This window comes from Actinia tenebrosa, unplaced genomic scaffold, assembly GCF_029948245.1.
Source record: "Actinia tenebrosa isolate PJP-AT-01 unplaced genomic scaffold, QUT_ActTen_1.0 PGA_scaffold0__85_contigs__length_37466705, whole genome shotgun sequence".
Taxonomy (NCBI): domain Eukaryota; kingdom Metazoa; phylum Cnidaria; class Anthozoa; order Actiniaria; family Actiniidae; genus Actinia; species Actinia tenebrosa.
Window position 1 is genome coordinate 25106570 of NW_028292569.1, and position 24112 is coordinate 25130681.

The window sequence follows — 24112 nt, forward strand, 5'->3', positions numbered from 1 at the left end:
CACTGACAGTGACCGAATTCTCGAAATCATTCCATATCTAAGCAATTGATTTGACTCAAAACTCGAAAGGGCAAGCGAAATTAAAACTTGTACATAAGTAATATATATAAATACTTTTTTCTTTTTGTTGAATAAAAGGGTTTCATATGAATAAGTAAAACAGGGGCATTGATGTTCTATAGTTATGGTGATGAAGACGCGCAATTCATTAAAGATTCATCTTCTTATTAACAAAACTAACCTTATGAAAATCTTACTAGACGTAAAGAAATTTCTGAAAAGATCTCTGGAACATCTCATAAAAGGATAAATGTTAAGTGGTGTATATTTTACTTTTTTGCATTTTCCCTATTGGTCTACAGGAAGGGATTTCTCCAACTCAAAAAGAAAAAAAAGTCAGACTAGCCGATGACAATATTTCTGAAATTTAATTTGTGCTGGATGTTGATTGATTTTTTATCTTTCCTTGCAGAATTCCAATCCACGAATTGACCAGCCATGTTTCATTTGCCTCAACTTTGCTTCGTATATGGACTTCTTATGATCCAAGGTAAACACGAGTTATATGTTATAAGGTAGATGTTCTTCATCAAAGTAATATATATATTTCCTTGTATTAAAGTTTGGAATTATCAAAACCGCCGCGGCGAGATATCCTCCAAGTTGAAGCCGCCAATTATCCGCGCGCGATGTACATCATGACAAATTTTCCATACGAACGAATCTTTGTTGTCTAAAACGGACAACGAATTCTATAATTTTGTTTGAAATAGCGAAACTAATAAGCATATGAGCGAAATTTCTCACCAAGAATGGGTTTCCTCACCACATATAGCCTAAAGTACTTTTCGAGTTGAAAATCTTAGCTGCATGCCGTTACACACAATTTTTTTTACCCCATCATAGTAGAGATGCCATCGATGGTCTTGGGAAAAACTGGCTATTTCTCGTGTATTGTTTTTCTTATTGACTTTCTATGGCTTTTGCTATGACTTTCTTATTGACGGTACATTATGTGCTAGACTTTAATGAATTTTCCAACTAAGCTTGGCTGGAGCAACGGACTGTTCCTTATATGCTGATTCAGGAAATGTGAGGCATGGGGGCACATTTTAAGAGAATCTTCTGTTGTCTTATGTTGTTAAAATCTTATGTTGCCTTTAGGTCCGTATGAAAAAAAAGCTCCAGCCCCAACCCTTCCTCTCTCCCAAACCGCACACACGTGTCCTCCGTCGTTCCTGTGTTTCAACGAATCTAGTATTGAAATGGACAAGTGTTAGAAATGACGTTTGACTAATGATTGTTATCAATCCAACAGAATGTTACGGAAGCAGATACGAACGAGCACTGCTTAAAAAACTCTTCTCAGGTGTATTAAGGCCTGGTAAATAGTTTCAAAATATCCCCCGCGAAGCTTTTTCCTTTGCTGGCAAATCCAAGATGGCGGATGCTTAGGGATACACGCGGCCGAAGATTCAAAATGAGATTCGAAGCGTTGTTTGCTATGAAAGGTATTTTTCTTTCTTGGTTGTACAAAGCTGAGTTTGTATGTTTGAAGATGGGAACAACAGAAGTTCATGAGATATGATGAATGAAGGTGAGTGATACCAAGTTGTTGTTTTAACTTGACCTTTTAAGGTCAATTAAAATTTTAAAGATTCGAACGCAACGGTAATGAAACCGTATTATCACGAAGTTTGCATTTTTGTTTGACTCTGCTACAAGTCGAATTGAGAAACATTAGAGCCGTTGAAGGTTAAACACAATAAGGCTTATCCAAAGCGATGCAAATCTTATTCACCAAGCTTAGTAAGAATGTTTTTCAAATTTTCCATTGTTTTTTTTTTTTGCCCGGGTTTTTTTGCTGCTTGTTTACAAGTTGAACTTATAAATCTTATATGTTTTGCGGATGAAACAGGTCACAATACCGAGTTCTTCTAACCTAGGAATTGTTGTTGCGTTGTATTTTTATCAGTGATTGCCTCCAGAAATTTGCTACAACACTAATTTTGTATTTGCTTCCAGACAATGTAATATTGCTGGGTGTATTTATAAGCTATTTGATAGGCTTATAATACATTAGCTTGTCATCATAATTGGTGGACAAAAGTTGTCGTTTCTCATGGTAAGTTTCGTACATTATCAATTTAATTGATCTTTGTTTTAGTTTGATGTCCCAATCTATAGCTGGATTATTCCCTATATACAACCCATAACATGATGATTCTAACTTTATAAATAAATAATTTATTTAGAAATTTTTTGTGCCCTCAAAAGTATGTAAAAAATTAATAATACATGCTTGATGTATATACAAAATCGTTTAAAAATGTGAAAATAGCAAATCATGTTTCATCTATATACAAAGTTATTTAAAATATTATACACTCGAATGCAAAAATAACAATACATGCTTCATCTATATACAAAGTTATTTAAATATTTATACAATTAAATACAAAAATAGCAGTAATGGATGCTTTCTCTATATACAAAGTTGTTTTCAAACATATTCACTGCAGTAGGTAGTTGTGTTTGTGAATGCTTCTTAACATCTGTATTTAGTCATTGGTGTGAATAGTTCTAACAGCAGCTTCATCTAGAAATACTATCTTATTAATCTCATACAAAAAAATTATTAATTTAATATACATGATGTATACATATAATGGCCCTTTTATATTTCTTGAGACATGTAAACATCATACTACCTATTGGAAGTGTACAGTTATTTTCCATAATTTAAGAAGTTCTGAAGCTGTTTTTAATTGTACTTTCTTTGTTTTGAACTCATCTACTTGTACTACAGGCTCTTCAGCATCGTCAAGGAATGAGCTCAGATGTTTGAAAGCTTTGAGAACTGCAATTTGGATTTTCACAAGGTGAGTTTCATATCTTTCAATGTGAAACCTTGATTTGGAATTATGTCTTAAATTCTCTCTTAGTTTGTCATACTTCAAAACTTCCTCACAGGGGCCTAGCACTGTACATAAGGCTTTTGCTGTCTTGGAGTTGAGTTGTTGATTGTTTGTTTCATCTGAATTCTTTTTCTTTTTGGTTTCTGGTGTACATTCATTGACCTCAGGAAATGAGTATGGCCTTTTACCATGTAGTTTGTTTCCTTCTTCAGCAGTTGTTGGTGTTTTATTTACAGCAGTCAATACATTCTCTGCCCCTCTGGTCTTGTCATCACCCAAGACACTTCCATGCATTTCTTCAGTCATCTCTTGATGTGCAGCCATTTGTTCTTCTTCTGATTCTATGTCACATGTAGTTGTAAAGGCTTCTCCATCCATGTTGTCCTCATCATCAGCCAAGGCATTACCAACATCACTGTCTTCTGTTATTAGCTGAATCATTTGCTCTGTAGAAATGGCATTGTCATCCTCATCATCAGGCACAGTTCCAGAGCAATAGCATGTTTCAGGGACATGCCACTTACCCTTGGCATCTCTCAGCTTTGTTGCTGGAATCTTGACCTTGCTCTCTAGGCATTTGTTCCAGGAAGTGTCTAGATGTTGTTGCTCCTTCTTTATTGTACTTGATCGAAAATGATGAAGCTGTGGTCCCTCTTCTCTGAAGCTTGTTTCATCATGACCATCAAGGAATTCTATTCCACCAACAACTTCTTTCCACCATACTCCTTCTCCTGGCTCCAAATAGTCTGCAATGAGCTTCAGGTGTGCCTCCCAGTCCCCTGCATATTTCATCAGATCAGTTGTGGGCACAAAGGTATTTCCCATCCTTGGAAGAGACTTAGCTAGTTTGCTGATCTCCCTTTCTTCTTTGAGAACATAGTTTAGACCAGGTTTGGATGGATCTTGTTTGACATGAAGAATGGCATTCTTTGGCAGATCTTGTATTCTCCTGCTCCAAGTCTTGGAAGTGATATCTGATATCTTCTCAAAAAATCTTTCAAACATTTCAGCATTAATGGACCTGTGGGATGTTATTCTAAGAAGCTGTGAGGAGTGTGTGATGCAGCTGTGGAAGTACAATCCAAAAAGTTTTCTGTAGCTCAGGGACTTTGGAGGAGTCAGTACTCTTCGGCATTGAATAGCATGCCTCCAACAAAGGTTGTGGAGGCGTAGGATCATCTTGGGGCATCTCTTCTCATCCTGGCTATAATAGATCTCAGCCATTTCACACAAAGTTACAAGTAGAAGTTTAACTTCCCGGTTGGCCAGTGGGTAAAGGGCAATTGTCACATAAAGAAGTGTCTTTCTGTAGTCCACACCTCTAAGTTTCTCTTTACCTAGCTGTACAGAAAGGATTTCCTTAAGCTTGATCAATGTGTCAATGTCTGTTATGTGATGAGGCAGTTCTTGCAAGATGTTTTTGATGTGGTTCATCAAACAATGTAATGGTTCAAAGCACAGCACTTCATACATTTCCAGATTGAGATCTTGAACTGAGGCATTATGGTGTAGCAATGCAGGCAGTCTAGTTGTTCCACCTAGTACTTCTGCTAGCTCTTTCTGTAGCTCATTCTTTTTCCCTTCATCAGACATACCCCTAGCTCTAAGCTCAGCTTTGAGTTCATTGACTTTCAAGTCCTTGAATGGATGCAGTGAATTCTTTCTCCCAGCAGGACCAGCAGTAATCAAATTCTTTTTCTCTTCTAACGTTTTATATTTCCTCTGGAAGGAGTATTCCATATCACAGCTAAAATTAATATCACCATCACAACCTGGACATCCATAGTGGCCCCCATGTTGAGTTCCATCTTCCATTTCTGCTGCTGGATTGTCCCCATTCATGAATCTCATGACATCCTTTATTCCTATTCCAGATTCAGTTGTGATATTGTCTTTCAATTTCTTTAAGTCTTCCTGTCTTGTAGGCACAAACTGCATTTGGTCCTCTACTGTTGATCTACTGGGACCCAGTATATACAGCTGTGGCTCTTCAATTGTGGCTTGGATGTCTATACTTCGGCCTGTCTTAGTAGCAAACTCTTCTGTGCTTAAATGAATTGCATTGTCATACAGTTCTCTTACGCAGAACAGCATATGCCCATGATTTGCCACTGTTGAGTGGTCATGCCATGTTAGCCAATGTCTTTGGCGCTGCAATTTCTTTAAGCGACTTCTCATTTCTTCAGTGTCATCTCCAGTTGTTTCGTTAATTCTTTTCAGCTCACTCATTATTTCTTCTCTGGTTAATTTGTCATATGAACTGTCATCTTTGATTCTGAGTAGATCCTTGTTTCTAACGAGTGCTTCAGATCTAATTTGCTGTAGGGGGATTTTTCTTGCAGAGACATTAGTCTTTTTTTGGATAACTTCACCCTCATTACTAATAGCTAACTTAACTATTTCGGTTTGTACCACTGGGACTCCAACATCATATGTCCCATCCTCAATTAGTTGCTTGATGGATGCCCGGATCTTCTCATTGGTGCAAGGAACTGGAACTGATATCTCACCTCCTGCCTGCTTCTTCAGTGCTCGTCTTACTCGAAATTCTGTAAGCCACATATAAAAGAAATTACTATATTTCAACTCACAGTACATCATATAACTAAGCACACATTATTATTGTTTAAGATAGTAAAAAAAAACCTGCACATGCAATAATAGAAAAACAAAGTTCATATTTGTTTTATCCATTCCCTCATCAACGTTTGAATTTCCCATTCCCTAATAGAACAAACTTATTGTACTGGAGCTTACCGGTATTTAAATATATTTACCACAGGCATCCCAACTACATTGATGACAATTCAAAATCAATGATATATAGATTTTAAATACCTTTTGGACCATCCTTATTTTCAGGCTTATCAAAATTTGCCAGGTTAACACCTTGAGTTTTCTGCAGTAAGGTCTTCAATATTTGACCACCATTTGGAGGAGTGGAGTCTTGCCCTTTGTACCGTATCTTGTACACCCTAGCCTTTTCAGACCAGTTTACTTGTTCATGCGGCCATGAGTTGATGTCTATCAAAAGCTGATCGATATCACCTGTAATGTTTTCTAGTGCAGGAATGTGGGACCTCTCTTTTATTTTAGGGGGTGTTGTACTTGCCCTTTCTTGTGCCTGTTCTGGTGTTTCAAATGACTGTGCTAATCGGCGTTGTTGTCTTGCATTGTAGGATTCCCTTAAATTTAGGTGCACACCAGTGTCATTCTCCATTAAAACCCTGTTTTCAACATCTCTCTTGGTCTGTCGAAGCTTATTCCTTTTTTCTTTTTTCTTTTCCACAGGGGAAAGTTTTCTCTGAAGACCAGCATCTGGGACAAGAACTAGTATTTCCCTTAGTGTCTTTCCAAAGTTTTCTTTACATTTTTCATTGTATGTCGAATAAATTGTTTGTCCAACAGACTTCAGCTGTTTTTTTGTTGCCTTTAACCCTTCAGAAAGCAGTGTATGTTTTTTAGAATCTGTGGCAATACTGGTAAGCGGGCCCCTTTTACCTAACATGGACATTTTTTTCAAAGGATACGCTGCTTGATACTGTGAGTTATAGAGTTGGCAAGCCTTGCAATATGTTATCGAGTGTGCTTTTCGTGTTTCGCTGGTCATCATCTTTCCCTGATCAGACCAGTTTGTCATCGAAAATTGAGACAAATACAGCTCCTTGTCTTTTTTGTTTCTCCAGTTAGCAATTTGCTCATCTATTTTCCTCGCAACACGGTTAAATTCGTACTGCGTTAGGTTAAATTTTGCATGGCCACTGAAATGTTCACTGTAAAGTTGATACCTTTCATGCAAAACCCTTGCCCCAAACTTTGCCTTTCCCTCATTAAAGGCCTTTTTTATAGAACACAGGCTCTTGGTTTCTCGAATGCACACTCTAGCCCAGGCACATTCTACTTTTACAGACATATTGAACTTAAATATTGTTCAAGTGAATTAATTATCCTTGAAGAAAAGTAAATTGCATAAACCATATAGCTTCTAAAGAAGCTGTATGCAAACTAAACTTAGGTCTTCAACTAAATTAATCCCCCTCAAACAAAAATAAGTTTGAAAAGAATTGATATAGCTTCTACGGAAGCTGTTTAAACACAAGTAATTACTTGTAATAAGGGTATGACTTCAACAGACTGTCTCGTAGGAGATCCCTTTGCCTCGACTAAACCGATAGAATTGAAGAGAAATTTGAGGCTCTGTTTGCAAATTGACGCGCGTTGCAAGGTTTTCCCGCCTAAAACTCAAATAAACATGAAGATATTGAAGAATATTTAACATTTTAATAGAGCAGAACTTTTATTTGTTAGTAAACGATCACTCAAACATTGTGGTGTGCATAACCTTTTTCAAATCAAAATTACCTGTCTAAAACTTCCAAAAAGGAATATCTTTGCTCATTTTATAATAGAAGAGGTATCAAATGATTGAACCATGCTCGTAGAATCATCAATATTATCTGTATTTTATGAGCAATTTGAAATCAAACATAGAGGGAATCGAAGGTTTTCGTCCGCCATTTTGAAATTGTGCCATTTTTTCGCTTGGGGAGGAAAGACGAAGATTTTAAAAGCTTCAAAACCAATGGGGTTTTATATCCCCTCTCTCCCCTGGATGGGGAATTTGACTATTTCGGGCCCATTCCCAGCTCGGTATGCAAACCAAAATGGCGGCTCCAAGAAATGGTTAGAAAAAGCAATAGTTTTTCTAAAATGGGGAACATTTAATCATATAAAATCATGTAAATTTATATTTTTCTGAAAAGTAGCATGGTTGTTCTTTATAAAGACGCCTTTCAACTTAGTCCAGAAAGCTTCGTTTCCAAACAGTAAAAGGAAAAGATGCTCAAAATAGTAATTTACTCGTGACTTTGGAATTTTTCTTCATTTATCTACATTGTAGTCAACCTTAAAAAGCGTATTTGAATTATTCAATTACATATGAGTACATAAGGGCCGGATAAGGCAAAGTTAAAAGTCTTTAAATTTTCCCCATTTTACAATTCTTTTCACCGAGTTTTTAATGTAGTATTTTTCAAGAAATTTTACAGACAAGGGTTGCCATAGCAACGAAAATGAAGAAAAAGACTTCATTTTGATATGATTAATAATATATGTCAGTTCGGTGAAGAAAAAATTATTTAGGGGTTAGAAAATTTTTTTTTGATTTTTAGCCTCGTTTCCATGCTAAAGTCAGGCCTTAATACACCTGAGTTAGAGAACTACGACAAACAAGAAAGGCCCGTCATCAATGATAATGACACCGTTAATGTTGTATTTGGTATGACTTTGAATCAGATTATTGATGTGGTAAGTATACTAAGTATCATGCATATATTGACCGAACTAGGCTACCTGTGCTTTATTGGGTAATATAGGCCGTTTTCGATTTAGTCAAATACCGCTGTGTTGATCAAAGACTCATTTATAGAACCCTTGCACTAAATCCCGAGAGGAATTGTTCTGGGGCATAAAACAATGCATTTTCTTTGCATAAGAAAAGACAGATATCGGAGTTACACTGTTGCCTTCAAACAATTGTTTCAAGTCGAGGCATTTGGGTCAATACAATGAATATATAGAAACTGACCCAAATGTAACAATTGTCTAAAGGCCGCAATAGAGTGTAACTCCGATGCTATTTCATAGGAGAAATCGAGGCTTTCCTGTAGAACAGAGAATTCGAAGCTGGAGTATTTTCCAAGCATTTAAAGTGGCCGTGGAGCCGCCTTGCGTCCCAAAATCGGTCCCTATAGCTAATTATTAGTTTTGACGTTTTCAAATTTGACGTGTCACGTGATTGTTCACTCAAATATTTAGCTTGGTCGTAATACTTTTCCCATACGCAATCCTTATTTAAAATGCGAAAGTTTCTTTTAATTAGGAAAATGATAATGCAAACGTCTTTTCCAAGAAAATTTTCGCGGAAGCTAGTTTCTTTAATTGGATAAAGGATTTGAACACTTGAATGGTTGCCGTGCTTCTGGAACATTCTTTGGTATTTATTCATTTCTTTGGACGCAACAGTCCAACGACCTTCATGTTTACCATAAATAGGTCACTTCAGTATATAGCTTTATGACTTTGTTAATCAACAGGACGAGAAGAATCAAATATTGACTGCAAGTGCCTGGGTCAGGCAGGTGAGAGGAAGTAAAAATATTGACATGGTTATTAAGGTCGACGTGGTTTGTTGCAACCTTATTGGTCACGTGGTGTTATAACGACTACAGATAGAGCGGTGTTTGATAAATATAGAATATCCACGTTTATCGATCCATTCTATCCACCCAAGCCATCAATAGACAAGCCATTGAATCGTCTCATCTGTCTATTCGAATTTGCGCATCCATATTTCTATCCATTGTTCCTTCCCGTTGATCTATCCTTTCATCACATCCACCCAACCGGAAATCTTTCCATCCTTCTATCCATACATCCGTTCACTACTCAACCATTTATCCCGATATATTTATTTATTCATCCATTCTTCTACCTTACCATCCATGCATCCTTCTATCTATCCCGTCCATCCCTACATGCATGCATTTACCTATTCACCAGTTACTTATATTAATATGGACTAAATTTTATTCTTTTTTTCAGACCTGGTATAATCCCTATTTATCCTGGAACCTAACAAAGTATGGAGGTTTAAGAACTATCAACATTGACCCCAAGGTCATCTGGTTACCTGATATCGTACTCTATGATAAGTAAGTAGAAGAGAGTTCGATCCCCGTCCTGGATTCTTTCATGGGGAGATGAAATTTGGTTTACTTTGATTAAATAGCGCTTTGAAAGTCCATGTGACGTCATATCCGCCATGCTGGTTGACATGTTATGTTTTGTTCCTGCGCATGTGACGTCATAGCCATCATGTTGGTTAAGTTGAACCGAAAATATTTGGTCTTTTTTTGTTTTTGTCATATCAACCAACAGGGCGGCCACTTTTGCCTTGGCATCTGACGTCATAGCCGCCATGTTGGTTGACTTAATTAACAAAAGTTTTAAAATAGATCTTAGTTCCTTCATATCAACCAGTATGTTGGACACTCATTTTCTCTTTATAATAATGGTAATGAATGCGCGCCACACAATAAGTGAGTGTAACGATAAAAATTGCCACCGAAACAAATTACGTCATTCCTCGTCCACCTATTATTGATCATATAAATGAATAATTACGTAATATCACGCGTTTTTTAGTGCTGATGACGACCTGTCCTTTAGCGGTAACCTCGACCGGCTCAATACTCGGGTAGTTCTACATTACACTGGCCGTAACCAATGGCTGGCACCGGTAACATTCAAGAGCAACTGTCCAATCAACGTCAAGGATTTTCCCTTTGATACACAGTATTGTAACATGAAGTTTGGATCGTGGACCTACGATGGCTTCCGCTTGAATGTTATGAACGAAAGTAAAGAAGGTACGAAGGGAACTATTTTAAAATACCTGTTACCAAGACAACCCGTTTCCTTCTACTATGCGAACGTCTCTTTCATTATTTCATTCTCTTCAGTAACAAACATTGTAAACAAAATCAGTGCGGACCCAGAACGAGGGGTGAATAGCTGTGTTACCGAAAGGCATCCATAATATTCTTGGGCTTTTAGCTTGTCATTTGATTCATCCTAATTTTCAACTCCAAAAGGGGTAGCCTGGCTAGTCACCCAATACATCCTCCTGAATCCTCCCATGAAAACGTTAGGCTCCATTTCAAATGTTTTTATCTCTATTGTGGTTAGATTTTAACTTTATGGTCAATTCCAGCCGATCTGGGGAAATACATGCCAAGCGCTGAATGGCACCTTGTCTCAGTCCCAGCAAAAAGGAACGTTATAAAATATTTCTGCTGTGAAGAGCCTTACCCTGATGTCACCTTCACCTTCATCCTCCAAAGACGATCGTTATTCTACATGATGAACCTAATATTACCGCTGGTCACAATTACTATACTGGTGAACGTATCGTTTGTTTTACCGGCTGAATCAGGTAAAAAGAATTTGCGGCGTTGTTTGATTTTATCAATACCGAGCTTAAATTTAACAGATCAAAGTCGGGGCATGGCTAACTCACAGATTGAACCCTTAAACAACCCCCGAGTTGATCTAAGTCAGGCTAACTCACAGATCAAACCCTGAAACAACCTCTGTGCGGCTGATTTAATCAGGGCACGCCTAACTCACAGATTGAACCCTGAAACAACCCCCGAGTTGATCTAAGTCAGCGCACGGCTAACTCACAGAATAAACCCTGAAACAACCTCTGGGCTGATCTAAGTCAGGGCACGAATAACTCACAGATCGAACCCTGAAACAACCTTTGGGCTGATCTACAGTCAGGACACAGCTAGCTCACAGATCGAATTTGAAATGCGGAAGGAGGAAGAAACCGGAGGAAAATTAACAAGAGACCCAACAAACGGGCGTAAAATAGTCCAAGAAGAGTTAATCAGTGCTAATATCTACGTTTTTTGTCGATTCCAGGTGAGCGAATCTCTCTTTCCATAACGATCCTTCTAGCCATGACGGTGTTCATGTTGGTAGTGGCCGAGACAATCCCACCTACGTCAGACGCCGTTCCTCTTATCGCGAAGTTCTACATGGCGGGAATGATAGAAATGGCCATTGCTCTCATATGGACTTGTTACATCTTGAAGTACTATCATTCAGACTGCATGGAGATGCCGAGTTGGGTACGAAAGTACATACTCGGGTATCTTGGCAACTTCTTCGGAATTCGCATGGAAAACCTTAAGCGTTTCTCTGAGCATTCTAATTTACGGAAAGACGGTTTCCAAGTGAAGGAAGAAATAACATTCCACTCTGAATCCCCTTCGAAAAATTTCCGAAAGCACAAACAAAACAAACTGCTTAAACCCGAAGACCATATCGAGAGTAACGACCCCTTCGAACACTCCCGCGACAGTTTTAAGAGAAATGGCTACGTATCGACTTCCCTTCGACCTCTTTCGAGTGGGAATCTAGAAGGCATGTCCGACGATTCCCCAAACAAACCAATCTTCGATCTTGGTGAAAAGATCTTAGAGAAAGTTGAGACATTGGTGGAGAACTCTGTGGTTGACGACAGGGTTAATATCCATAAGGAAGAATGGAGGATTGCAGCTATGGTGATGGATAAGGTATCATTGTGGGTATTCAGTTTGACGGTGCTGATCACTATACTAAGCTGCTTTCTGCAGGCACCAGCGTACGTTGCTTGAAAGAGAGCAAAGCCAGATGCTTCTGCTATCAATTATGGCACACGTCACTCAATTTTGGTATACCATCCAAGCAAATTTACCTGGAGTGTGATAGGGTTTTCGAGAAGATCAACTCATCCCCAACATAATATTTGTATGTACTAAGACTACTTAGTGACGGCAAGGAAATAGGCTATTAGATGTCTGGTAAAGAGTTTGAATATTTAGATTTCTTACTCAGCCTGACTCAAATTGTGTGCTTAAAAATCGCACCAAATAAATAAGTGTAGAGTGTTTTCTTTTGGTGCGCTGATTTTTTTTAGAGAACCAAAGTTTGGCTCACACACGAAGAGCGTTCTCATGCAATCAATAGAGTCGAAATTTTCCTCAATGTATATGCAGCTCAAATTTTACCTTAAAACGAAGCAGTTTGAGAGGACAAGGAGTGAGTCTTTTGATGACTTCAGCTATAGGTTATACTTTATTTTTCTTAAGAAATGCGGCATTACGATGCTAGGCAAGGGGCTAGAATATTCGCGAGGTCATAACTGGGAAATAAATTGATTTACTATACCAGAAAAAAATCAAATAAAGAGAAGAGATCTGCACTGACTTAATACCAGAAGATGGAACTGATCTTGGAACTAGTCCTAGTCTTATTAAAAGCTGTCCAGGCTACTGTGGCTCAGTGCTGCGACGAACCGATATTCTTACAATTACAGGAATGTAATATCTTGACAGGTTATTTAATAGAAACGGTTCTCCAATTGAGTTTACGTCTTTCAAACGACATATATTATAAAATCGTGGGGAAAAGTGTAAACTATCTGTTCCATAAATAGTAACTTAAGAATAAAGCATATTTATGAAAAGTTATTCAGTGACTGACTTAAAAGAAAATTCGCGAAGTATCTTGGTAGCTGTAGTAAAATGATGCCATAACGCAAGCTTGCAAACGTCCTATTCATCAATGACAGAATATGCATGTGCTTTAGTCATGAGTTTTACGTCAGTCATAAACCATAGTCCTTCCATGACTATAAAAAAACAAGACTACAAGAAATTGCTGCAGCATGTCAGCATGTGCGATGGGCTTGGTTTGTCTGCATTTCAATCCCGTGATGCACAATCTATGACGTCATCCGTGGAAAACTCTATTTCATCCAAGGCCTTGTAATTATGACTGATTTGATGACGATCCTAGTGAAGATCCATAATTATTTGACGACGCAAACCGTGTTATATACTTGTGCTATGTACTTGTGATATCCAAGATTTGCCTCGTGAGTTCATGACTTTTGATGACGCAAACCGTGGTACACACTTGTGCTATGTACTTGTGAAATCCCGCAAGGTTTGCCTTGTGAGTTTATGACTTTTGATGACGCAATCCTTGGTATATACTTGTGCTATGTACTTGTTATAACCATGCTTTGCCTTGTGAATCTTTGACTTTTTATTTCGCAATCCGTGGTATATACTTGCTCTATATACTTTGTCTCATGAATCGTATCCATATTACTTGACTACGCAAACCGTGGTATATTGGTAGTATTAAAATCCATTCCAGTCCACCTTTGTTTAGAGTGTCATAAAACGCGCCATTTCCATCAATTGCACTGATAGTTTTACGAAACTTTCAAAGAAAAACTGTCCCAACATCTTAACTGAAAAGTACCCAAGGCTTTGTTCCAGAACTTTTGTCAATTTTGTTGTTAAAGCGTTTGCACTGCAGCGTACTTGACATAAACAGTGTTCTCCATCCCACGACTTCAGCGGCGCTTTCAATATCCTTCTCCACACTTCCGTTAGATTTCTTGAACAAGATTGACCACAGTTCGTCAGTGTAACATACGGCACGAAGTCGTTTACTTGTCTGTAAAAAGAAATAGAACAATCTATCAACATAATAACAATTTTTTTACCGACTATAAACTGATAATTATTTTAAATCTGAAGAAAATATTGGGAACAGAGACACATATATATGCCTTCTCTTCAACGATTTTGCTTAATATTTTGAAAGTTCTCAAATTGCAATCGCTTAAAGGCTAGTGCAATAACAGTAACTTTCAAAACATTACGAGTACCTATTAATAAAGAATTGTACTCGAGGTTCTGCAAATTCCAATGAAAATAATTTTAGTTTTCTTAGTATCTCAACCGATAAAAATCAAACGTTTTGCATGTCACGCTCAAAAATATTTTTGCTGATTGACTTTAGCTTTATTTGGTTTGTCAGCTTCATTTGTTTGCTTAGCTGGTGTTCGTTTATGTCGTTGCAGCTATGAGATTAATTAGTGACTTTTTTATCTATTCAGTTCAATGTAATATGAATTCATCCTTTTCTTTCGTTCGATTTTTGATCTTACACGATGTAACTAAATGATGTTTTTCTTTTTCGTTTCCTTGTTTGTTTCTGTTTAAACCAGCTTCAAGCTATTTACAATTCAAGACCATTATCCAAAGAACGAAAATCTAAATAAACTTGCGCAAATTGTAAACATTGTAAAATGAAAAATGCATTTGCACTCGTGAATGAATTTCAGTCAGAGTGAAAAATAAATTTTAAATCGAAAAGCTAATTTTGTTCATCAAAATATGACTTTTGATCCTATATATTCCAACTTTAATCGGTATACACCAATTTCAAAAACAACGCGGTCTGAAATCCGAAACTCAAAGAAAAGTTTTGTGCTTAAATATTTTCTGGCTTAAATATGAAAAATCACATTTCTAATTCAAAAGTCATGCCTCGTATTCCAAACTAAAAGGAAACTACGTTGTTTGGCTTTGAATATATTATACAATACGTAGTGTGCTACTTGGTCTCAGATTTGATATTTCAGATGTCCGACCTACAACTTTTTTTGAAATAGGTGTACTGACATTGAACACATAATTCAGTATATGTTAAAAATACTAGTTAGGAACTTTCATACAAACCTGAGCAAGCCTTCCAATAGATTCCGGCTCTAAATTCAAGCATATTTTTCGTATTACATCTTCAGGGAGGTCCTCCAATGAGTATGACGATGCGGGAGAGACTATATTCAATACCTGTTCAAGAGTGTCACAGCCAAGCACACGCGCTATCTCTGTTTGTAAAGATTTCTTCTCGATGAACTCCTCGCTGGAGAAGATGGACTGAGCAGGTGAACGGCTGTCGCTGATACGAAGATTAATACTCCATGATCGCCAAATGACATGTCTATCGGCTTGGACAGTAAGCTGATAGAAGTCCTTACTCGGCGGTGGAGCAACGCCTTCTTTCTTGAAAACAACTCGACTTTCAGTCATCTTTAGAGAAGATCCTCCTTTACATGTTGTCAATAATAAATATCAACGTTGTGCCGAAGGTTTTTAAATTTATTTAAGTTTCCGGTGGTTTAAGTTTCAAATGTAAAGAAAACGGTGTAACTCCTCATCGATTCGTCTCCGGTATCCTAAGAAACGGCCCTCAAATATGCCAGACTGACTCCAGTAATTTTTGTAGTGAAAAATGACGATTAACTTCCCTTTTCTAAAATAAACAGTACTTAAACGTTATGAGATGTACAAGATTGATGATTTAAAATGCACTTATGAGGGAGATCAACCTTCAAAGCGGTCCGGAAACCAAAGTAGAATTTTTCAATTTAATTTGACCTGAATATGACAATAAACAAGCTAGCAGGTAGTTCATAGTATGATGGATTTGTGAGTGTACAACAAAAGAATCTTTTATACAACGCGAAGCGCCGCAATCAAATAAACTCGGCCTAATAATGAAAACCTCTTGTGATGTAACACGATGGCTTTTCTAATTAGTCCATTTCGCAAAACGAAAAACATTTTAATTTTATTTTTCAGAGACATGAAATTTATCAAAACCTGAAGCAACCAAAGTCTGAGCCGCTTCACAGTCACACCACGGCTAACTAACGGATCGCATTGCCGGAATTTAGCGTGTTAGGTTTTGCGCACAAAAATCAATCATTTTACGCTCGCGCCATTGGTGTTAAGAGAAGATTTTATAAATACATGAATTTAAAAATACAATAGCATTTGTACATACTTTTTTTAGAGTTTCAATAATTGTACGGTGTTTCGAAAGATAAAAGGTGTCCATTATTGACCATCCTTATCGCATTGGCTTTATTACTAAGATCAAATCATTGCACTAATAATCTTTTTTTTTTTTTTTTTTAATTAATAAATTGCGGTTAGTTTCGCAATCTCTAGTTTCTAATTCTCTGTTTCTCAGGATTAGTCCCGATTTTGTATAGAATACATATTCATGTGTTCTAGTGAAGGTCCGAGGATTTTCAAAGTGCTCGTATAGACCCCTTGCATGTGACGTCAAAGCAGCTCGATCTGGTGGACAAAACAAAAGAATTCCAATCTCCAGAGAATTGGAACATATTTTTTTGTCCCCCAGATTGAGCTGCATTTCAAAGTGCTGCAAGGAGTCTATCATTGAGATTGTTCACTCTTTATTTTAATGTTGGTATTTGTAAATATTTTAACGCTGAAATTAGACCAAGACTAAGCAAGGAACATAGCGGAATTTTACGAATTCGAAGATCCATGGACTTAGCAGTCTCTTCCGCAGCCGTCATTAGTTTCGGTCCCAGATCCTCACGGCTCTATACTGCAATGTATATCCATCTACATCTGCAACTGTTGCGCGCAAGAGTTTATGCAATGCAAAAGTAAAATGGAGATTTACTTCAGCAAAGATATGAGCAAGACCTGCAACGTTGATGACAATGACGTGAAATGCCAAGAAATACTGCTTTTGGAACGGTTGGCTGAAATTCTTCAATGCATGAGTAGCTTTTTCAACCACCTTCCCCTGTTTTGACATAACGTTTTTTTGAAGAAAAAGTTGATTGGTAAAACATCTCTCGCCAACAAAGTTGTAAACAACAATTGAACCATATGTCCGATCATTTATTCTACTTTTAGGCTGAATCCAAGTTATCCCCAAGTCAAACAAAGGCCCCTTGTACTCACACAACACGGACGGCGACTTTTCTGCTGCCTTCGATGACGCAAATTTTGATCCAAGCTCCGCAGTCCACCTGAAGGTTCCGTCAGGTGGGGATAGTTTTCATCACGTCATGTTGCTAACCGTACGAATCTCAAGAGACGATTGTACTTATATTGTTATTGCTCTACTGATGCTTGGCCTCTTCTTGGAGTTGGTTCCTTGCAGTTTGGTGCAACTGGGCCAGTGGACTGGGATCTGCTTACTTCTACAGTGTTTTACGTGGAGAAGCCACTATGGCATGTCCCTAAGATGGAGGTCCTTCCCACTAACTGTATTCCTATTCTTTTTGAAAACACTTATATACTCTTGAATTCGGTGATCGTGTCAAATCATCCCACGATGATCCTGAATAATGTTCCCGGTAGTTAGGTGTCAGTGCCTCTGATATTTGAGAACTAAGTTTTAGAGGTCCGCAGGAAACTGCTACTAATCCTAACTGCTAAAGCGCTTTTATAATGGTCCTATTTATTCCGTACTCCAGCGTCACAATTTTATGCATGACACATTTGCCACCAGTCTTTCTTTGAAAACGAAAAAGAGACATCACAAACAGTTCACATACGGCATAACTTTATCCCAATAATAATTCGTAGGCCTTTGCAATCACTCCTCCTCTAAGCACGAGAAAGTATGAGAAAGTGGAAGAAGTACAGATTAAACACATTCGTAACTTTTTCCCCATAATTGTTTTCGGGAAGCGTTCGTTACAAGTCTTTCTCCTAAATCGAATAATGGCGGATTAAGTATATGCATACGTTGCAACTATCAAGAGTGCAACTATCAAGATCTTCATGGATCAAAGACTACTGTGATTAATGTGAGCTTCGGTTGAAAATGGCACATCCAATTTTGAAAATCCTGTCGCGGATCCTTCACCGAGATGTTCTCCAAATTTTCCGGCCATTATAATAATGTCAGGACGGTGACAGTTGGTCGCCGTGAAATTTTGGACATTCCAAGTATTCATCCTTGAAACATTGAAATTTCTTTGAAAGCACTGACAGAACCATTGTCTATATTTTTGGCGAAAATGTTTGGTCAAGCTACCATATATGACAGGATTTACACAGCTGTGGGATAGAGCAATGAGTCGCGAGTACACGATAAAATTAATATAATGCTTAGCTACTCTTTCCGCGTTACTCTTGACCTCGTATTGAATCCTGACTATGAATAATGGGAGCATAAATAGAGCGAATGCGATCACAATCACAGCTAGAGTCTTTATTATCTCTAGATTTTGTCTACGCCCAGCGTTCATGTTCAAGTTCCCTTGCACGTAGGCGACCCGTGGGATCCTCTGGCGGTACAAATGCATCCCAAGACGAAAGTACGAAAATGCAATGATCAAGAGAGGTATAGGGAAAGCAATAACATATCCGATTATCCTGTAGATTTGAAATAAACGGTTTTGACAATCTGTTAATGGGATGACCACACAACTTTTACCAAAGTAGCCGACCCGATAGAAGATTAAAGGTAGAAGAAAGAGATAAGACAAAACCCATATGACAATACAGCAAACTACAGCAGTTTTGAGTTTCATCTTTGCTTTAAAGGGATTCAAAAGAACCCGGCATCTGTGAACAGCCATGACAACGATAGCATATATCCCCACGTAATGGCAAAGAGTCGGTATTATTTCCACAAATTTACAAACGGAATCCGTCCAGTTAATATACTCCAGGTTTGTGTCCAATTTTAATGGGAATTTGACCATGATGATCAGCCAGTCTGTAAGGCACAGATTGATGATCATAACATCCTGGTCCGTCTTTTTAGACTTGGTAACAACGACAGCTAACACGAGTATATTGGCTACTGAACCAATAACAAGAGTCATTACATGAATAGCAAGGTTTATCTGGCTGCTGAGCTTTCCTTCGTCGAGAGGAACAAACGAGGTTCCAACAAGGCTTGTGTTGTTCATGGTCAGTGTACAATGTGGACAGGACTTGTGTGCTAAGAAAGAGAAAACACAAATCTTCTTCACTGAATAATAGGAATGCGAAAAATTACTCCGCAGTTTGCAAGGATACAAGGCTACAAGGTTAGAGGCGAAACTAGTCCGAATAGTAAACGTGACTTTCATTATGCTATAGCTATATACCCAGGTTTCTGTTAGTTGCTACAGCTGCTATACAAATGAATGACATAATGAGAAATGTTTTCTTTGATAAGAAAAATAAATATTGTATCTAGAGTACTGAATCATGTCATCCAGCAATGATTTCCTCTTTGTGCGCAACGCACAATACTGAACACGAGAAAGTTTTTGACACTCTCACCATATACTTCACACGTTTGAGAAATCGCGAGGAAATTAAAATCGAACCCCCGTTCATACCAAAAAAAAAAAAAAAAAAAAAAAAAATCGCAAATGTTAAAGCAGAGGTAAGCAGAGGATTCTTCAAGATCTGTCGGTATAGGATGGCTTTAAGTTTTTTTTTCATGGTAAAATTTCAAACTTAAATCCTGCAGTGGAATAGAAGCCGGAGTGGGAGTAAGCTTTTCTTATATCTTTTCTATTAAAAAATATTTTTGACACAAAAATGCAAAGAAACGTTTTTCGTTTGCTTAAAAAAGGTTGCGCATGCCCAGTAACGGAACACTTTTTTTGTATCCAATGTTTACAAATTCATTTCCTTTCACGCGGAGCCAGTTTTTGCCATTCTCTCTGAACTACCCGACAGCAAACTTTAGTTGTCTCATATTACACATTTTTGTTGTTTCATTACACTTGATTGTATTTACAGCAACGCTTAAATAAACATTCTTTGCAAATAAGTCATATACACCTATGTCATCCCAGAAAGGATTACCTTGATTAAGATACTAAAGAGCGCAGGGGCACTTAAATATTTAGATTTAAGTTTTCTCTTTCCTTATTTCTTGTACGATTTTTCTCATCCCTTCCTTTTTTCTTTTAGTCGTTTCTCCCTGCGCAAACGAATGAAAATTGCAGTAAGGTAACCTTACTGCAATTTTCATAACATGCGAACTCTGTGTCTCCGAGTTGCAAGCTGAAATTTGGTTTTTCGCTACCGTCAGTAGCATATGAAAGGTACCGACTGATTAGGTTTGATAGAACGACAGCGAAAAACCAAATTTCAGCGCGCAGCTTGCAGACACAGAGTTCGCATGTTTATGAAAATTGCAGTAATAAAATGTCAATTAATTTGGATAACGATGACTTTCTTCCTTTCCCCTGTCTATGATGGCACTCACGTTTCCACTATATTTGTCCATTGTTTTTCTTCCTTTTCTCTCCTCTTTGACTCGGTCCTCTCCGCACTACTAGCTAAGCAGTTCCTTCACCTTTCTAATTATTTTCTTGTTAATTTGCCCATCGTAATTTGAATTTCTAAAAACAATTAAAAGGATTTGTATGAGAAAGAGGAACAAATAAATGCGTACGCGCTTAAACCAGGTTTTTAGACAGAACGTAACGACAATGTAACGAAGATTCGATTGAAATCTAAATAAGACTAGAAAAACTGTTTCTTACTTGTTTTTTTTTTTCAAGGGACCAAGGTATAAATGCAGGCGTCGATATCTCACTGGAACTTGAAAAGTGGAAGGTCTTATCCGGCACCAGCAGCTATACAATTTATAGGCATCATCATTTGAGTCCCCGGCTCTATATTGGCTGAATTAGGTCCGATTGATTTTCCTCATGCACCAATCAGCTTACGGCGATATTAATTACACGAAATGTACATCTGTCTTGTGGGGATGGATTTGAGGGTAATCATAATATCTTATTTGTTTATGGCTGCATGTAAAAAAAAAACGAACTTTGTAACTTATCAGTCTCAGGTTAATTGGTGTTTTTTCAGTTGAGCAAAGCCGCGATAGAGTCGTCCAATATATTTATTAACCTGAACCCTCGTTAGCAACGTCATGTTTTCTATCTCTATTTGCCAGCCAACTTAAAGATCAGTTAGTTTATGGAGCCCTAAAACAATGCAAATTTAAGGCACAGCAAACTAAGAATTAATTTCCGTGTTGGGTTCAGCTGCTTTGTGGGAGTGGCTTCATTGACAGTCCAAAAACTGGCTATTGTTTTCAGGTGTTGTTTTCCTTCATCCGCAAAAATCAACACTTTTAAATTCCAACTCATTTACTAAAAGGGGGTCAGTCTTTTTTTAATCACAGGGCAACAATAATTTAGATTAAAAACCAATACTGAACCTTTTTACACTTTTTACCGGTTATCTTTAAAGCTAAAAAGTTCATTTCTTCTATCGTCCCTGCGTCAATATCGAAAGGTATATTAAGCGTAAAGTCGTGTTTGTTTATCCAGTTTCTCTAATTTTCATTTTGACATTTTGATTAGTTTTGGGAAAAATTCATTTTAATGTTTCTTACCGACCAGATGCCTGAAGAAAAAAAAAAAGAATTTAAACGGGTTCTGTTAACTAGCTGTGTTGAAAATTCTAAAAAGTTCAGCATTAAAAACTTTGTCTCTGACATCGACCTTCTTTAAAAATGAGACATTTAAATGCCAATTATCTCTCTTTCTTTTTCTTCTATTGTCTTTTTTTCTTTGATGCGTTTTTGGAAAGAAAAAAAATCAAATTATCAGAAGTTAAGAAAAGATATCATATTTTATACAGATGCGTCTCTTTCTAGCTTAGTCTCATTTTTCGTTGCAGATTGGCATCCTGTCAACACATGTCTACGACGCTGGGTGCATGAGTTTCCTTGTTGTTCCTTGTTGTGTTCCGCTCCTCGACCCTCGTGGCTTCGCGACTCGCCTTGACTTCAAAGACAAGCATACGAGACCTTATTCAAAGCGTATTTAAAAAATTCCACTCTGAAGAGGGTATTCAAAAAGTTGCGGATTCGCCGGCCGTATTCACCAATACGTGTGGAAGGTTGGCCAACCCCCTAACTGCAAAGTTGCGGATTCAAAAATGTCTGGATACGTGCGAATATGATCAGCTGCTAATAAATTAACAATCAAAGAAGCCATAACGATTATAATACATGTCGATCTTTCAGCCAGCATATACTACTTACCAAAATTCGGTTTCATAAGTTATAACCCTTGCTGCCGCGGAAACAAAAAAGCCATGCAAAAAACATTAGCTGAAGATGGCGACTGTCTTACTCTTTAGCAAGATGATTTGGAGCTTGGTAGGCAAAGCAAACTAAAGTAATGGAAAATTATTTATTATTTTTCCATTTTCTTATTAGCCAGTTCCCAATTACATTTCCGGATACGATTTATTTGCGCAATAACTTTAAAAACGCTGACATTTATAACTCTCTAAGGTTGGAAAAATTTTAATGACATTACATGTATGAAAATAAAGTGCATTTATGGTCAGCATTATTGAGGAATTAAAGTATATATTTTTTATTTGTATACATATGTCAAAACCGGAATATGACACACATAAAATTCATAAAAAAACCTAGGACTTAAGTGAATAGGAAAAATCTAGAGCCCCTTTTACATTACCCATCTCCCTTCCATCTTTATGTTCATTTTTTAAATTTCATTTATCCCAAACATTACTGTTTATCCAATTATTCATTCAATCGTTCACTATATTTTGATTGATTGGGCTTTTTTAGAACGACATTATTTGAATTTACTGTACATTTCCTACTTTATTATTATTTATTTCTTAAAAATAAATCTTCTATCAAATGTACTAAACTGAATAAATAATTTACATTAAATTTAATAATATTAGCATTTATTGCTAGAAACATTCACAAAATCTCTCATCAATATCAAAACATTTAAGCAACATATTCATACTTACATTATTAATCTATCAACATACTGAATTATTAAAATGTCTTATTTCATGGGAAATAAAAATGTGGAATTTAGATAAAACTGCTTTAAAGACCTTATACATTTAATGGTGTTTTGATGAAGTTTTGAAGGAGTCAAATTTGAATAATGGAAGTATTAATATTTATTTCATGCTCAATTCCATTCATTAAGAAATTTTAGGACCCCTTGCCAACATAGAAATTTTTCTACATAGCTTTTCCACATGATCTCTTTTTCGAAGATGACTCAACCCCTCCACTTTATATATACTTTATATATTATGATAAAGCTGAAATAAAGCCATTCCCATGCATCTAAAACCTGAAGTCCTGATTCAACTAAATCTGGGGGAACAGGATCTTTTTAAATTTTAATTTACTAACTAGGAATTATTTTTTAGTTAATCAATAGTTGGTTAAAAAAGTCAACTAAATCTGGAGGGAAGTTAGCCTGTTTACTAGTATTCAATCATTCCCACTAAAGAGGATGAAAAAAACAAATTTAAGGAAATCATGGCAGCTATTTTGGTTGAATAACATGAGACTAATAATTGAAAATGTTTTGTTAATTCAACCAATAGGCAACTATGAAAACCAACCAGCAAAAAAGATGAATTAGATTAACAGAAATTTGCTGATGACCCCTAGCAACAAAAAATATTTAAAATATTCCACAATAAAGAAAATTTTGCTGCCATCAAGATGAATGTAGTGCAAAGTTTATTGTCGGAATTTGAGGAATAGCAGTCATGTAAACTATGAAGTGCAGGGATGTAGAGTTAATATTATTTATGGAGATTAAATAGATAACCAAGTATCATACCAGCATATAAATAGTGCATTTTTATTAGAAACATTTGATTTAAGAAACCTTTTTTTATATATTTTAAAATGAAGACTGACGACTCACTCCCTTAGATAGGGAAATAAAGTCTAAAGAATAAAATTAATGTGAAAAAGTGGAGTAGTGGAAGAGCAAAGGTATTGATGGGAAGAATTAATAATTGTGAAATTATGCTTATTAGTTAGCGGCAGTCTGACCATGATCTCAGGTAAGAGGGGTTAGGATCCTCCTTCACATTTTATATACACTCATACTATTTCAGTATCAGCTGAGACCCTCTTAAATGTAAGTTAGATGAAAAATATATGTATTC

At 36.9% G+C, this 24112-nt stretch overlaps 4 protein-coding genes and 1 long non-coding RNA gene across 5 annotated transcripts; 2 read left to right on the forward strand and 3 right to left on the reverse strand.

Moving 5' to 3' along the window:
- Window positions 1–2273: 2273 nt before the first annotated feature.
- Window positions 2274–5370, reverse strand: LOC148913925 (uncharacterized). Its single transcript, XM_089037249.1, has one exon. The coding sequence runs from the start codon at window positions 5145–5147 to the stop codon at window positions 2712–2714; it is 2436 nt and encodes an 811-aa protein (XP_088893375.1). The 5' UTR covers window positions 5148–5370; the 3' UTR covers window positions 2274–2711.
- Window positions 5371–7169: 1799 nt separating this feature from the next.
- Window positions 7170–12545, forward strand: LOC116306091 (neuronal acetylcholine receptor subunit alpha-7-like). Its single transcript, XM_031716124.2, has 6 exons — window positions 7170–8225; window positions 9014–9058; window positions 9522–9631; window positions 10125–10348; window positions 10693–10914; window positions 11409–12545. Exons 1-6 carry the CDS (start codon window positions 8100–8102, stop codon window positions 12143–12145), a joined length of 1464 nt encoding a protein of 487 aa, XP_031571984.2. The 5' UTR covers window positions 7170–8099; the 3' UTR covers window positions 12146–12545.
- Window positions 12546–12586: 41 nt separating this feature from the next.
- On the reverse strand, window positions 12587–15657 carry LOC116306095 (F-box only protein 36-like). The gene is made up of 2 exons (XM_031716129.2): window positions 15071–15657; window positions 12587–14000 (listed from the first exon to the last, which is right to left on the reverse strand). The coding sequence occupies exons 1-2, from the start codon at window positions 15422–15424 to the stop codon at window positions 13788–13790; spliced, it is 567 nt and encodes a 188-aa protein (XP_031571989.1). The 5' UTR covers window positions 15425–15657; the 3' UTR covers window positions 12587–13787.
- A 39-nt stretch (window positions 15658–15696) lies between these two features.
- LOC116306093 (galanin receptor 2a-like) lies at window positions 15697–19089 on the reverse strand. Its single transcript, XM_031716127.2, has one exon. It carries the CDS (start codon window positions 19087–19089, stop codon window positions 17956–17958), a length of 1134 nt encoding a protein of 377 aa, XP_031571987.2. The 3' UTR covers window positions 15697–17955.
- Window positions 19090–19115: 26 nt separating this feature from the next.
- LOC148913926 (uncharacterized) lies at window positions 19116–22771 on the forward strand. Its single transcript, XR_016121197.1, has 3 exons — window positions 19116–19209; window positions 20686–20906; window positions 21818–22771. It is a non-coding gene; the product is annotated as an uncharacterized LOC148913926 (long non-coding RNA).
- The last annotated feature ends 1341 nt before the right edge of the window (window positions 22772–24112 follow it).